We start from the raw sequence: 17,022 nt of genomic DNA on the forward strand, positions 1-17,022 counted from the left end.
TGATAAAAATGATTAATCTAAATGATATGCTTCATTTATATTTTTGAGTAGTTCTACTTATGTAAAATTTTCATTAGCAGTTTTCTTATGTTTAAAAATATTTATTTATATGTTTTAAATATAATTTATATATTTAAATATATTATTTTATAATTTATTATAATTTTTTAATTATATATAATAAATATTTAGTTTATAAAATATACATGTTAAAATAATAAAATATTAAATGTCAGCAAAATTATATTTTTTAGTAGAATTGTTAAAATAGATTACTTGATTGATGAGATCAAATTTGAAAAGTGGGTCAAGTTAATTTACAGGTCTTGAGTTTTTCAACTTATCTAGCTTAATTAGTTGGGTCAAATTAACATTTCTTTTTCATAAGATATATATTTTTTATAAAAGATAAAATATTGGCCAAATAGTATTGTTAACTCATTGACTAACATTTTCATAGTCCAATTTGACCCACCAAGTAAGGTTAAAGTAACTATTCGGATCCCAAAATGAAGAGAATAGCCTAACTTGGCCTAACCCATCAAGCCACTAGACTAATTTTAACAACTCTAACATTTAAAAAGATTTTGTAACTTTCTTTTTTTTCTATAATTAATTATTTTAGAAAATACTAGTCTTTTCATTTAAAATTATATATACATTTTAACACAGTTTTCACATTAAATAAGTTGAAATTTTTTAACTAAGTCTCTAATTCTTTTATTTTTGTAATTAGACTTTGTTGTAAGTCAACGGTTTGTAAATGAATTCAGGAACTTACAATATTTTTTTTATAAAAAATTTTAGGATTCAATTACAAATTTTTATAATTTAGAAACCTATTTAAAAAAGTTCAAAAAGTTTAGAGACCGATTAATGCAGTAAACTATGTTTAAATAATAGAACAGAACCACTTTTAAACGATAAAAATAAGTACGGTCTTGAAAATTTTAGTGTTTGTTTGGATGTATTTTTGGCCAATGTAGCATGCATTAAGAGATAAAATCAACGGGTCATTCAACAAAAATCAGTTACCACAACATTTTCACAGTTCCCACCTAAAATTAATTTTACTCAACGAAAAAGAAAATATACTTCTTTCTCAAAATAGTATATAAAAGTATATAAGAAAATAGCAACAAACCTATCTTTTCCAAACATAAGCCTAGAAAAGTTTGGAGTCCCAAATATATAACAATTGAAGGTATAATATTATATTCCTACTAATCTCATTCCCAGAATATTACACCCAGGAAATTTATTCCATGTTTTCATAATTAGTTTTAGAAAAAAATATTTTATTTAATTATAAAAAAATAAAATTAGTGAAGAAATGTGAAATGAAAAAGTGGAAAAAGGTAATTATAATAAAAAATAACTTCCATTCCCATTAAGATATAAGATGGCATGTAAAATAGGAGAGTATTTTGTATTTCTAATAATTATACAATCAGAACATTAAATGGTTGTAAATAATCATAATGATTGACTAAAAAATAAAAATTAAAAATAAGAATATTTATTTTCACTTTCATATTTTTGAAATATAAAAAAGGTTAAAAATCTCTTTTGGTTTCTTATAATATTTTTTTGTTTTAATTTAGTCCACTTTAATTTTAGGTCTCAATTTAGTTCTTAATATTTAAATCATTGCAATTTGAGATTTCTGTCTAAATTTAGATTTAAATGGAGTTAATTGGTAGTCACGTGAATGCCAGGTGGATGTCACGTTGCTATGTAGGTGGATCCCAAAATACTTGAATACACCTGGAATTAGAACGGTCTGTTTTGAAACCAGAACGGCCCGTTTTGGTTACATTATACGGTCGTTCTAGATGTAAAATTAACACACCAACAGTGTAAACCAGTAAACCAGAACGGATCGTTCTGGATTTAGAATTTCGTGCAAAAAAAATTAAAGTACAAAACATTTCAAACACTAGATTTGATAATATTGTTGATAGAGATTAATAACTTCAAAAACATTATCATTAAGAACGATGCAGTATATCACTAAGGACAATGGTAACAGGTTTTATTTTATTGTTAGTGAAACTGGAGTAAATCACTTACTACCAAATTTGACACTATACAGTCAAGGATGAAACAAAACGATATTTTTTCTTGAAGTCATTAATGATGTACCCCAACAATAACAATCTGTTCTTGAGGAGGTACAACTTGAATTTTTGTGGTTTAGGGTATCCTTTCAGCGTTACCCAGATGATTTCCTTTCTCAATAATTTCTTTGAACTTTTTTAGTATATGTTATGTTCTGAATTTTTGTTTTCAGTTTCTGAATCATGTTTCTCTCTTTGAATTTATGATATATTATGAATTTTTATTTTTAATTTTTGAATCACATTGCGACATTTTAGTCAAGATTTTGAATTGGATAAGTTCAAATCAAAGAAGGATTTTAAAAGTTCTTATTTTATTTGATTTTTTTATTCATAAATAAATATTAATTTATTGTATTTTTTATTTATTATATTTTTATTAATATAAATATAATAAAAAATATATAATAAAAAGCATGAAGTTGGTGTTATGGAACGGGCCGTTCTGAATTCAGAACGACTATTCTAACAACTATGTGTTAAATTTGCATTTGGAACGGCCGTTCCAGTTGCAAAATTAACACATAACATGTGCATGCAGAACGGACCGTTCTAGTTTCAAAACGGACCGTTCTAATGTCAGGTGTATTCATGACATTTGACATTCATCTATGCATTTACGTAGCATCCACCTGTCATCCACGTTAGCAGGAGTTAACCCCGTTTAAATTATTTGGACGGAAGTCCCAAATTGCAATAATTTAAATTATTACCAAATTGAGACCTAAAATTAAAGTAGAATTAAATTAAAACAAAAAATATTATCAGGGACCAAAAAATTTTTTTAACCTATAAAAAAAGAGTTAATCACCTATACACTGCCAGTGTAAAATTTTTTTTACACGGGCAATCAATTATATCGTAAACACATTTACTTTTAACGTGACCTGGTATAATTAAAAGATATAATTGGTCACCAGTATAAATTTTTTTTTACACTAATAGTATATAGGTGATTAACTCATAAAAAAAAATACCCAAAACAAATGCCTTCTAAGAAGTCAAGCTAACTTCAAAGGTTCATTACTTTATATCTCACTACCCTTTTATTTCAAACCTAGCTTTTCTTCCCTTCAACCTTGCCTATTTTCTTACACCTTCAACTTGACCTAAGACATATATGATCACCCTAGGAAATTAGGAGTAAGGATTACAACGAATAGGGTTCTATAATAGTTTTAATCTCCATCTCTGTACTCACTAAGTACCTGTATATCCATATCAACACCCACGTTCTACATTTCATTTAAAGAGATAATATTCGACTCAAACAAGTATAATATTAATTTATCAAATTCTTATAACATAATAATTGTTATAAATAAAGATTACAAAATATTTAATTTTTATTATGTAATTATATTATTAAATTAATATATATATAACTGCCTGCGGGACAAAACGGAACGGATTAAATACCACAATACTCGTATCCAAATCCAACCCTATCCCCATATAAATAGATATTTATCTGCCCATCATGCAGATGCGCCTAGGTCCAAGTCCATCCCCATTTTGCCATCCCCATCCCTAGTGACTAGTGAGGAGCCTACGTCCATCATAATTTTCATCTTCATAAAAATATATTTGACCATTAAGTGGGAAACTGATCCACAAAGTAGAACAGCGGAAGAATGTTTTATTAAGATCCAATATCTCAGAGTCAGTTTACAACCAGATCCGAATCCTCTACTGGCCCAGGAACATTTAAAAATAAATGAAGATCAGTTGCAAATAGGCGCTGCAAACAATAAAATGCTATAATCTAACACTACCAAAACAGAAATAATAGACTTCCATTGAATTTTGAACATAAAACTAATATACCGTCGGTAGAAGCAACGACTCATGATTTAAAACTAAAAGGTAAAGAACTGCATTTCAATTTGGCAAAATATGGAGGAAAAAATTATACTGAAAATAAAATGATGACAAAACCCCCCATTCCATATATAGGGGAAATCAACAATATTCATGACACCTAAACAACATGCAGTTTAATATAATTTGATCTACAAAGGATCACTTCATAATCAGAAGCCAGGGAAAGACAACAGGTGTAATTTATAAAGTATTAAGAGTCTTCTTCCGTTTTGAAGCATTTTCATCACTACCATTTTTCCGCTTGGCTTCTCTGCGCTCCCTCTTCACTCCTTTTGATTTGTTAGGTAAAGCCATTTCTCCAATCTAAACAATCATAAATTGTTGTTACTGGTTTATATATCTTTCACAGGATCAAAAAAGTAACATGCGCAAAGGCAATGCACTCTTAGTTTTACTGAAAGGAGCTAATTCAAAACAGTTGATGCAATGAAAATAGTCAGTCTTACCTTCTGATCTGGAATATAAATATTTCCAATCTTTCCCTGTAATTCGTCCTTTTTAACATTCTTCTCCTGTTAGCAACGGAGCAAGTACACAAATCAGACATACAATTTTCTTTTACATTATAGATAAACCAAAGGGATTTAGACATGTAGCAAACCTTTTTCTTTGGCTTCTCCCTCGATGTTTTCATTGCTTCCTTCCTCAAACTTTCATTAGGAGGACGATGCCGACGAACAACAAAATCCATCGAAGGCCCAACTTCCACCAATTCCATCCTCGGCACGATAGTGCCTGACTTTTTCAGCCGCAATGCACAGTGAGTAAAAAGCACCCGATTTGGAGAGATCGCAGCACATACATATGCACGGTCTACTCCAGCAAGATTTAAATTCTCCACAACCTGCACAATCAATCACATCACTTCTGTTTATATAATCCAAGCCAACAGCAACAAAGCACACTGCAAGACTATAAAAAAACAACAGCAACGCACCTCACCACGAAGAAGATCAAGCAAAACTTCCTTCAAATGCTTTAGCTCTTCCACAGCCTCAAATCCTTCTCCAATAAAAACAATAAAAGGCTTCGACCCTTCCTTTGGAGCCAACTTCTTATCATAACTAAAAGATTCCATGGGTTTAAAATTTTCAACACCAACCTCCACTAAATCATAGATATGATGGTCATAAGTTCTCCCTAGAACAAGGTTATCAGGTCGCTTCTTTGAATGAGATCCATACTGCAAAAATACACCAAAACCAAAAAATCTCAGTAACGTGTTTGAATGGGGAATTTAAAAACAGGAATTCAATTCAACTTTTGAGTAAATTTAACATCAAACACATCAAAATGACTTGTTTGGATATCAAATCCAAAAGAACTTTTAAAATGATGGAAAAATTGAAAGGATATTTTTTGTTCAAGCAAAATGAAGGAGTTTCAAACAACACCCAGAAATAAAAAATTTAGATATTCTTTATCATTTTCATGGTCCCATAGTTAACACTCTCATCCCAGAACTTTGATGCGTTCTCTGTTGTGCACCTCGCCATCCCCTTTTACTCAAGTTACACTTCCATGACTTACAAAAACCACTAATTTTTTGTTGAACAATATTTTCACAACTGCAAACGATATCACATCAAGTACTACAAAGAATTTGAAACACAAAAAATTAAATTTCCATATCCAAACAAAGCATTTAAAAAACAAAAGAAATTTAATTTTAGTAATTGATTAAACTCCCAAAAACTCTAAATTCCTTTGAAATTTTGAAATCCCTCGTCCAATCACTACCTAAAGCCATTACTTCCCACGCAAACAATTGACATTCTCCATTACTATCCCATAATCACAAAAAAACATTTTTTTATTAAAAAAAAAGCCTTGTATTACAACAACAAAAATTCCATATGCACTACTATTATCCCCGCAACTAAAATCAATGATTACCACAAAGATGCTGCAATCGGTTTTGAGAGAGAAAAACTCGAGAGAAGTCTCGCCGCCGGCTTCGAAGGGCTTAACGTTCTCGTTCTTACGGCTGAACTTGACGGCGTTGTTCTTCTTGAGATGATAAAGCTGCGCGAGAACGGCGTTAAGCACGGCGCTGGTCTTTGTTCCGTGCAGGATCAGCGTCTTCTTCCCCGATTCCACCTGCAATAAGAATTCCCCAAAAAGTGTAACGATTTTCTGAGAAAGAGAAGAAGAAAGAGAGAAAGGTACTTACGAGCTTGGGGGCACGCTTCTCGAGCTCACGCTTACCCTTGCGGGTCTTCGCGGTTTTGATTTCCAACATCGCAGCGAAAACGCGACCACAGACACGAACAGCGTTTCAAGGTGTCTGCTTTCAGGATTTAGGGTTTTGGAGAAGACGAGGGTTTTGTTTGTTCCCAATTCTAAATTCTAAATATAATAAATCCCACTTCACTTTTCTTTTTTACTTCTACTCCTTTATCTTTTATTTTTTACTCTACAAAACACGTATTCACCTTCACCGCAAATATGCTCTAGCCAGGTTGGGTTTTTTTTTTTTTTTTTTTTTTATAATAATTTTTTTAATTTTATATTATTATTATTATTATTATTATTATTATCTTTAATTTTGAATTAGTTTATTTCTGGTGGAGCTGTAAAAATAAAAAATAAAAAGATAAAAACTAGTTACTTGTGTATATTTGGTGAGATTCGCGAAAAATATTATATATATATATATATATATATATTTAAAAACTCTATTTTAAATTATATCAAAAATAAAATACTATTGTCATTTTTCTTAACAAATATTGAAGCATACGTTATTGAAAACGATAATGTATTTTTAAGGAATATTTCGTATACATTTTCTCGAATGGTTGAAAAAAAAAACTATTTTATAAAATGAAATAAGACCATGCTTAGATAAAAAATATTTATAAATATATATATAAAAGTGAAATAAATTATATTTTTTATAAATTAAAATTATTTTTTTATTTTATAAAACTTATATTTTAACTTTTGCATTACACACGTAAATAATTATTATATAACTAAAATTTATAATAAATTATATATAAAACTAAATATTATAATTATAATGTTAAGTTAAATTGATCCTGATATTAATATGATTATAAAATAATTCCTGAAATTGTATACTATTTAACAATTTAGTTTTTGAAATTGTCATATATGAACAAGTTGTTTTTGAAATAAATAAGGTTTTTAAAAGTGAAAATCATTAATTAATTTAGCCCTAAAACTACAATAATCAGTCAAATTAGTATTTAAAATTAAAAAAAACGCTTAATTGTTATTTTTGTTTAACTTTCAAAACTTTGTAAATCATGCCCATAAAATTTTTGTCTCACATTTTAACTCTAAATTTACATAATTTTGTTAATTTTTTTTATTCTAATTGACTATATAAGATTTGGTCCCCCATTTACAAATTTGCAAGTATTTTGTTTCTGAAAACGCAATTAAACATTTAAATAGTAAACATGTTAAAAAGTGGTATTTGAATTCTCGACCCATTCTTTCTTTATTCTCACCAAATATTTGACTTATTAATTTTATATAACAAATATTATATAGTATATTATTAATGCATTTTGTTAATTACACTTTTAATCTTTTAAGGGTATATTTATGTTTGTATAAAAAATATAAAAAAAATAATTTATATTAAATATTTAAAATATAATTACAAAATCTAGATGACAATAATCCAATAGAGACCATAACCATGTAAGGTTTTAGATTAGATAAGTATTAAATATTGATTCAATTGACCGAGAATGAATGTCAGCCATTTGGAACTAATTTGAACACCCTTCTGATTCAATCAAAGCAAGGTGCATCACTACTATGCCATTGTTGTAGACGAATTGTTTAAGTGTGGGACAACCTCTCCACTCCTCAAGTGTTGTACCAAGAATCAAAGTGAGTATGTAATGGAAGAAGTACACGGGGGATTTTGTGGCATGAAAGGGTTATGATTCATGGTTGCTTGGGTTATTCGAGCTAGGTATTATTATTGACCCGTCACAAAAGCTTACTACACTGCGTTTGTGAAGTAATGCAAACAGTGCTTAGAAATTGGCAATTTGTCCTGAGCTTCGTCTGAAGAGTTTCATTAATTCCATGCAACCTCCTTGGTCATTCACTGTTTGGGGGAATGGGCATCCTCATCCTTTCCCTTGTGTCAAAGGACAAGAAAATTCTTATTGGTTGTTATTGACCACTTCATTAAGTGAATTAAAGCTAATCTCTCAATCAAGACAACTTTACAAAATGTGTAAAAGTTTACATAGAATAATTTGACATCGGGATAACCCTCTCTATGTTGTGATAATTGATAATGAATAACAATTTATTGATAAGAGCATTTACGACTCAATATCTTATTTGAGGTACTTAAGTAGATTTCACTCATACATATAGCTCATTTTTATTATTTTTTAAGAATTCTTTAAAGTATTCAATTCTTTCAAGTTCCATCCAAGTATTTCTACTAAAATTACTAAATGGGTCACACCAATAATTCAATCCCAACCAATTCACCAACATGCAATGTTAAAACATAAAGTGTAGGATTTTTCTTGAGAAGGTGGAGGAAGAGAAATACATGATTGAGATAATGATATGATGTTTTTTTTTAACAAGAATATAATTAGTTACTCGTGAAAGTATTTTGTTTCATTTTTTTTTAAAAGTATTAGTAACCTATGTTTGTAAGAGGCAACAATTTGTGTAATGATGAAAGGAGTATGTCACATAAGTAAAATAGTTTATGTAGAAGAATTTGTAATTTACATAAATTCGAGGTGACAGTGTCACATTTCGAATTGTTCATGTAGAAGAATATGTAATTCACATAAATTTGAGATGATAATGTCACATTCCGAATCTCAAATTTTATATATTATAAATAGATTGATAAATAAATTCTACAAGTATCTAAATTTTTGTAAAAAACTTTGCTTCTCATTATGGTAATATTTGTTACGATAATAAGTCTATAATTTTAATTAAGACTTTATCAAATTGATTATTCAACTAAAAAGTAAATATATTAATAAAAGTAACATTTTATTAAATCATAGAATGATTGTAAAGAAAATCATAAAACGATTACTTGATAGATCAAATCGGGTTCATAACTATTTATTCCTTAACCTAGTTGCTAAGCCGATTGGAAGAACAAAGTGATAGCTCTTCACCCGTGGCTGTTGTTGGGGATCACAAACACACTCATACACATAATTGCAAGAGAGAAAGTAAATTAACAGGACACAAATATTTATGTGGTTTGGTCAAAATAACCTACGTCCACGGCCGCACTAGATGGTATTTTCTATTTCATAATTAGGTTTACAATTACATGAGTATTTATAAATTAAAAAAAAAAAAGCAAATAGGTCAAGTCCAATAAACCTATCAGACTTCACATACTCAACAATCTTCCACTTGGAGGCTGATCACATCAACTGCACTCCAAAGTAAATCTAGTAAACCTCAAAACCATAACACCTCCAAACTAGTGTGACGCCTTCTCAACAATTAACCATGAAAGCCAGTTGAAGTTATGCGAAATTTTAACTTCTCAGTAGTAACCACCTTGGTCAATATATCTGCAGGATTCTCTGACCCAAGGATCTTCTTTAAGAACAAAGTACCATCAACTGGATGTACTTTGTCTTTGCATGAAACACATGATTCTTTGCAAGATGAATGACACTCTGATTATCACTATAAAGAGCACTGTCACACTGCTTCTTGCCCAACTCTTCAAGAAAATTCTTCAACCAAATCATTTCTTTACAGCTTCTGAAATAGCCATGTACTCTGCTTCTGTGGTTGAAAGTGCGATGCTTTTCTGAAGTTGAGACATCCAAGTAACTACTATGCCACCTACTGTGAAAACAAATCCTGTAGTACTCTTCCTTGTGTCTGAACAACCTCCCAAATTTGCATCAGAATATCCTTCCAAAATAACATCGTTCTTACTGAAACATAATGCAATCTTAGAAGTACTTTTCAAGTAGCGTAACAACCACTTGATAGCTTCCCAATGCTTCTTTCCTGGATTAGACATGAATCTGCTAACAACTCTCACTGCATAAGCAATGTCTGGTCTAGTGCATACCATTGCATACATTAAGCTACCAACTGCAGATGCATAAGGAACCTTAGCCTTTGTTGCCTTGTCTTCATCCGTCTTAGGTGAATGCAAGTGAACCCCCAAATGTGTACTTACTGAGGTTAGATGAAAAACACATAGAAGGGGGGTTGAATATGTGTGTGTGTGAACAAGGGGAATTTTTGTAAACTTTTCGTAATAGATAACTTGATTCGTCTAACAAGGTTTTAAAAGGTTAGATGATTATACAAGATTTGCTCAGCTCAAGGTGTTTGCATCTGCGAGTTTTGTCGCCTGCTTCAGAAAGATGTTTCTTAAAGTGATAAATTAAAAGTGTGCATCTTCCATTTAAAGATAGTTGCATTTTGGAAATAGGTAGTAGACAAAACTTTCAGTTTGATAAATAGGATGAACAGGGTTTACGTCTGCGTCTCAAAATTGATTTCAATGAAGAATAAGCTCTGGACGAAATTTCATGAGATGATTTGACAGTTAAGTAAAACTTTACGTTTGAAATATAAATAAGTAATGCAGACGGTTTTTATACTGGTTCGCTCAAACTGAGCTACGTCCAGTCTCCTTCAACTGAAGGGTTCTACTAGATATGCAATTCAATACAAAAGTATTGTCAACCACTTCTGGCTCGTTGACTTAACTCATCAACGCTAGTATCTTCTTATCAGTTTCTTCAGGCTAGCATTGAGTATTATGGACCGTCCAGGTCAGAACCACTCCTGATCCAAGTATTGTCGACCACTCCTGGCCCGCTAGTTTCACTCACTAGCGTTAGTATTCTTTAATCAGTCTCTTTAGCTCGCAATGAGTATTATGGACCACCCAGGTCAGAACCACTTCTGGTCCAAGTATTATCGACCACTCCTGGTCACGAGTATTCTCAACCACTCTTGGTTGGCTAGCTTCACTCACCAGCTCTAGTATTCTTAAACCACTTCTGGTTCTCCAAGTATTCTCCACCACTCTTGGCCTATTAGCTTCACTCACCAAAGCTAGTATTCTTAAACCACTTCTGATTCCCTAAGTATTCTTGACCACTTCTAGCCCGCTAGCTTCACTCACTAGCGCTAGTATTCTTAAACCACTTCTGGTTCCCCAAGTATTCTCGACCACTCATGGCCCGTTTGCTTCACTCACCAACGCTAATATTTTTTAATGAGTCACTTCTGGCTAACAGTGAGTATTCTTTCACAAGCCCCTCCGGGCTTTACAAGTATTCTTTTCCTAGCCTCTTCAGGCTTTACACATATTTCTTTCCCTAAGTACACGTTCCTAAGTTACACTTAAAACTCCTTAGTTTATAGAAAGAAATACACTAAAGTACATTTTTTGTTTCTTGGGCTTGATCTCCTTTTAATCATTCTTACAATTAAGTCATAGCCTAGGGCAAAGCCAGCCACCTCAGGTTTAAGGTTATGGCATATTTATAAGCTTATAAGATTTTCCCGTTGCATATATCCGTTGGAGCTGATATAGTCGTTCATGACTAGTTTGATCTTCTCATTTAATGCTCAGATTCTTGCATTAAATGTTACTTCCTGTTTATAGACAGTGCGTGAATTCTTCTTGCCTTGTTAGTAGCTGTGTCTGAATATAGCAGAGACCTAGGAACCTTTTTGTTCTTTCCTAGTCATGTAGCTTGTAGAATGTTTTCCTTAGCTCAAAAAGTGATGTACTTTTTCTGACACATGCAAGCTTTTACTTCTGCCCTTGACTTTCTCGTTCTTTTCTTCTTCTTACTTTCGCGCATTTAATTGAGAGCCTTTTGTGTGGTTGTAGACGATGCCTTGATTTGGCCTTTGAAACTTGATTCTTCATATGCTTTCATGGCAGTCTTCATCTATGTCTGGCAGTCCTTGTGCATCTCAAGTCTTGACTTTTTGTTCGATGCTTGAGGCTTTGTTTTGGTTTGTGTATATGAGGCTTCCGATTGTCATCTTGTATCATCTGATGCATATGCTTGTTTTGTCGGATCCTTGTTTTTCTTTTCCTGCTCTTATACACATTTGAAACACTACTAAACTTTTTGTTAGCAACAACAATATGTATTATATTTGTCTCATTCAAAATCTTGCTGGGAAGTGCTTTTATTTTCGTTTGACTTAACACTTACGATCTTGGCATCTTGCATGCCGAATTTCTCTAATAATTTCTCAATATACTTCTCTTGAGATAATATTAAGGAACCTTTAGATTTGTTTCTAATAATGTGCATGCCCAAAATTTGCGTTGCAGCACCCAAATCCTTCATTTCAAACAATTGTGCCTTCAATTTATTGATTTCATCCATATTAGATCCTGCAACTAACATGTCATCAACATATAATAGTAATATGATATAGGATGGACCAAAATTTTCCAGATAACAACACTGATCCATGGCACACTTCTTGTACCCCTTCCTACTCATAAAATTGTCAAACTTCGAGTACCATTGCCTTGGTGCTTGCTTCAGCCTATACAAACTCTTAGTCAACTTACAAACCAAGTTCTCCTTCCCTGTTATTTGAAAACCCTCTAGTTGCACCATGTAGATGTTCTCATCAAGGTCACCATGCACTACAAGAAAAACTGTTATTATCTATGGAATATCACCTACAAAATTTTTTCTGTAGATAATTTTTAGTTATTTATAAAATATTACCTATAGAATTTTTTCTGTAGATAATGTTTAGTTATCTACGGAATATTACCTACATAATTTTTTTTCTATAGATAATTTTTAGTTATCTAAAATTTTTTCAGTAAATAACATATGGTGGGTGGGTAATGAAAAAATTCAGATTACATACGGATTTTCCGTAGATAACCTTGGCGGGATGTAGTGTAAAATTTTTTATGCTCTAAGTGATGTAAAGAATATTTGGTAAAAAATAAATATTATTAAAAATTATCATTTTAATTTTTTTTTTATTTTTATAAATTAATAATGATAATAAAAAATAACATAGTAATTTTTTATAATAATATCAAAATATTTAATAACATGTTTAGGGTTTATTTTTGTATAACTAATATCTGGTTTTAAATTTGATATGAAAATATTATGATACAATTAGATAAAATTTTAAATTAGTATTTTATTAATGGTTGACAATTATAAAATAAAACAAGAATAATTACATTTTTTGAATTTTATATATTAGATTTAAGATGAATAAATATATTAAGTTAATTAATAATTTATTTAAAATGTCAAAATTTAATTTATAAAAATAATATTTTAAATAAGAAGAGTTTTAATAACATCGGTGTAACTTTTACTAAGTATTACACTACTCAATAACCTTATATTAAATTTAAATTTTATAAATTCAACCGTTAGATTGAAAGTTTTTTACTCTTAGCTCATATATGCAAAATTTTATATTAATTCAAGATAATTTGATACTTCATTCTTGTAAAACAAAATTGACGTAATATATACATTTCAAAATATACTAAAATATGAACACTTTGATTACTTTCAAGTTGTTGTTCAATTTTAACAAAATTTGATATAAACATATAAAGTGTATGAACTTTCAATCTAATGGTTGGATTTACAAAATTCACATTTAATATAAAGTTATTGAGCGGTATAATACTTAGTAAAAGTTACACCGATGTTATTATAACCTTTATCATTTTAAAATATATAAATCATTATTTAAACTTTTAAATTTATAATAAATAATTTAAATTGTATCATAATATTAATTTTAAATAGAAATAAGTAGATTGTTAATTATAAAAGTAAGTATATATATAAATAAAGATTAATTAAATATAATATAATTATTATTATTGGTAATATAATTATTATATATATATTTTTATATATTTTTATAGCGATCCAGAGACATCGAAATGAGAGGGATCCAAAGATAGTATAAGTATGAGATTGTATAGTTGAGGATGACTTAAATGAATTAATTTGTACTACTTATACTGACATGTATATGTTTTTTAGTAACTTATCTCATCAAAACTTCACAGTTAAGCGTGCTTAACTTGGAGTAATATAGGGATGAGTGACCTTCTGGAAAGTCTCCCAGAAATTGTGCAGTAAGGACAAAACATGTTGAAAAGTGAAGTGTCGTGAAATAGCATCCTTGAGAGGCCAAATATGAGGGTTGTTACATTAATAAATTTATTAAAATTAAACAAAAAATTTCCAACAGAAATTTCTGTAGATAACCTCACCCATAGATAATTCCGTAGGTAAGTCTTTTAAATCTTATCCGTATTTATAATCCGTAGATAACAACTTTCATGGGTAATTCGTAGATATGTCCGTATATAAGGTTATCTACGGATAAACTTTCTATAAATAACGTTATCTACGACCTTATTACCTATGAATTTTTGGCTATACAAAATTCGTAGATAATTAGACTCATCTACGAATTTTCATGCTTATATATGGATTTCTTCCATAAATAATCCTAATTTTTCTTGTAGTGATGTAAGAATGTTGTCTTAACATCTAGCCGCTCTAGATATAAATCCTTTCCAGACACAATGCTCAACACAAGTCTAATGGTAGTCATTTTAACTACAAGAGAGAAAATCTCATTATAGTCAACACCTCTTTTCTGCTAAAAAACTTTTACCACTAACCTTGCCTTGTATCTCTTGTTGCCATCATGTTCTTCCTTAACCCTGAACACCTACTTGTTTTGCAATGCCCTCTTTCCTACTAGTAGGTCAGTCAAACACCAAGTTTTATTCTTCTCAAGTGACTTCATCTCCTCCTGCATGGCTAATTCTCACTGAGCTACATCATCCATCTGCAATGCTTGATGCTAACATAGAGGTTCTCCATCGTCAGTCAACAACAAATAATTTGCTGAAGGAGAGAATCTATGAGGAGGCCTAATAACTTTGCTAGATCTCCTCACTTCGATTACTAGAGTGACTGGAGTGGTCTCCTCAACTGTGTTATTTTCTGAGCTCTCACCTTTTTATGCAATGTCATCTTCTGTAATGTCATCTAACACTGCCTCTTTCTTTTCTATTGGTTTCTTTTTAGCTTCAACATTTGTCTCAAGTCTGTCCTTGCACACGACATTTTCATTGAAAGTAACATCTCTGCTTCTAATGATCTTTCTGTTTTGATCATCCCAAAAGCGATATCCCATAACATTTTCTCCATAGCCAATAAAAATGCACTTTCTTGCTTTTGGATCAAGCTTATCCCTGTTAGCATCTCTAACACGAACATAAGAAACACAACCAAATACTTTCAAATGAAAAAGACTTACAACCTTGCTTTGCCATTCCTCCTCAGGAATCTTGAACCCTATGGGAACTAAGGGTCCTCGATTAATGAGGTATGCTGCTTTGCTCACTACATCTGCCCATAATGTCTTCGATAACCATGCATGAATTCTCATACTCTTTGCCCTCTTATTCAAGTTCTTGTTCATTCTTTCAGCAACATCATTCCGCTAAGGTGCCTCAAGAATAGTTTTAAGCATTCTAATTCCATTCTAAGCACAGTAATTAACAAATTCAATACTACTGTATTCACCACCATTATCAGACTTTAAACATTTAACTTTCAATCCTGTCTCATTCTTAACAGCAGCTTTCCACTTCTTAAAGGTATTAAATACTTCTGATTTTTGCTTCAAAAAATAAACCCATACCTTTATGGTGGAATCATCAATGAAGGTGACATAATATTGTGATCCTCCCAATGATGAGACTAATTTTGGTCCGTACACATTTGTATGAACAAGCTCCAACTTCTCAACCTTGGGCATCCTCCCTGACTTGGAAAAAGTAACTCTCTTCTGCTTTCCAAACACGCTGGTTCACAGAAATCAACTTCTACCTCTTTCAGTTCTGGAATCTTCCCCTTTGAGACTAGTATCTTTATACCCTTCTCGCTCATATGACCAAGTTTCTGGTGCCACAGAGTCGAAGAGTGACCAACATCACCACTGACTGAATTTACTTCTTCTGCAGGTAATTCTACCATATAAAGGGTTCCTTTCTTCCATCTATGAGAAACAACTAGATTACCCTTCACCACCTTCCATTGACCATCTTCGAATGTAACTCGATATCCCTGAACATCCAACATACCCACAGAGATTAACATTCTCTTGAGTCCTGGAATATATTTGACGTCCTCCAGTGTCCATAATGTACCCGCAAAAGCTCTAAGATTTATATCTCCCATGCCTACGATGTCTAAAGCTTCATCATCTGCTAGACGAACTTTGCCAAAATTCTAGTTGTGAAACTTTTTCATCGAGTCCTTGTAAGGAGAAGCATGGAAAGATGCACCAGAATTCATGATCCAGGATTCAAACTTACTCTCAACGCAATAGATAAACGCATCATCAATGTCTTCTTATGTTGCAAAAGGAGTAGTACACTGGTTTCTGAAGTGGCCATTCTGCTGACAATTCCAATAGATAATATCCTTGCAAGGTTTGGACTGTCCTCGCTTCTTGGACTTTGATCTATCACGCCTAGAACGTTGCCCCCTTTCAGGCCTTCTGCCTCTACCTTCTGTGCTCAATAAGGAACTTGCTGATTCTCTGGCATTTCTCCTATGAACATCCTCACTAAGGATTAAATCCCTAATTCCTTCGAAGCTCAATTTCATAGTCCTAGATGTACTAGCGACTACTGTGACAGTTCCTGACCAACTATCAAGCAACGAGGATAGCAACAATATGGCTTGTACTTCATCAAATTTAATATCCACTAATACTAATCTCGACAGTAAAGAATTAAATTCATTCACATGATCTGTAACACTAGCACCTTCTCCCATCTTCGTATTAACTAGTTGACGAATAAAAAATACCTTGTTTGATGCTGATGGCTTCTCGTACATGTTTGATAATGCCTTTACCAAACCATATGTCATCTTCTCATTGACAATGTTGTAGGCGACATTCTTTGCCAACATCAATCTAACGACCCCCA

General features: G+C 31.4%; 1 protein-coding gene across 1 annotated transcript; it reads right to left on the reverse strand.

Annotated features, from left to right (window-relative positions):
* Positions 1 to 3,972: 3,972 nt before the first annotated feature.
* Positions 3,973 to 6,348, reverse strand: LOC109790447 (Ribosomal RNA processing Brix domain protein). Its single transcript, XM_020349600.3, has 6 exons — positions 6,178 to 6,348; positions 5,901 to 6,104; positions 4,942 to 5,187; positions 4,606 to 4,848; positions 4,451 to 4,516; positions 3,973 to 4,307 (listed from the first exon to the last, which is right to left on the reverse strand). Exons 1-6 carry the CDS (start codon positions 6,244 to 6,246, stop codon positions 4,185 to 4,187), a joined length of 951 nt encoding a protein of 316 aa, XP_020205189.1. The 5' UTR covers positions 6,247 to 6,348; the 3' UTR covers positions 3,973 to 4,184.
* Positions 6,349 to 17,022: the final 10,674 nt, after the last annotated feature.

Source organism: Cajanus cajan, chromosome 7 (genome assembly GCF_000230855.2).
Source record: "Cajanus cajan strain Asha chromosome 7, NIPB_CcT2T_4, whole genome shotgun sequence".
In the NCBI taxonomy this organism is placed as follows: Eukaryota; Viridiplantae; Streptophyta; class Magnoliopsida; order Fabales; family Fabaceae; genus Cajanus; species Cajanus cajan.

Excerpts from the sequence above, each read along its gene's own strand:
- LOC109790447 (XM_020349600.3), bottom strand. The coding sequence starts at position 6,246 with ATGTTGGAAATCAAAACCGCGAAGACCCGCAAGGGTAAGCGTGAGCTC. Across the intron at positions 5,188-5,900 it reads CCGATTGCAGCATCTTTGTG|TATGGATCTCATTCAAAGAA; the intron begins GTAATCATTGAT and ends GTATTTTTGCAG. Across the intron at positions 4,308-4,450 it reads TTTATATTCCAGATCAGAAG|ATTGGAGAAATGGCTTTACC; the intron begins GTAAGACTGACT and ends ATGATTGTTTAG.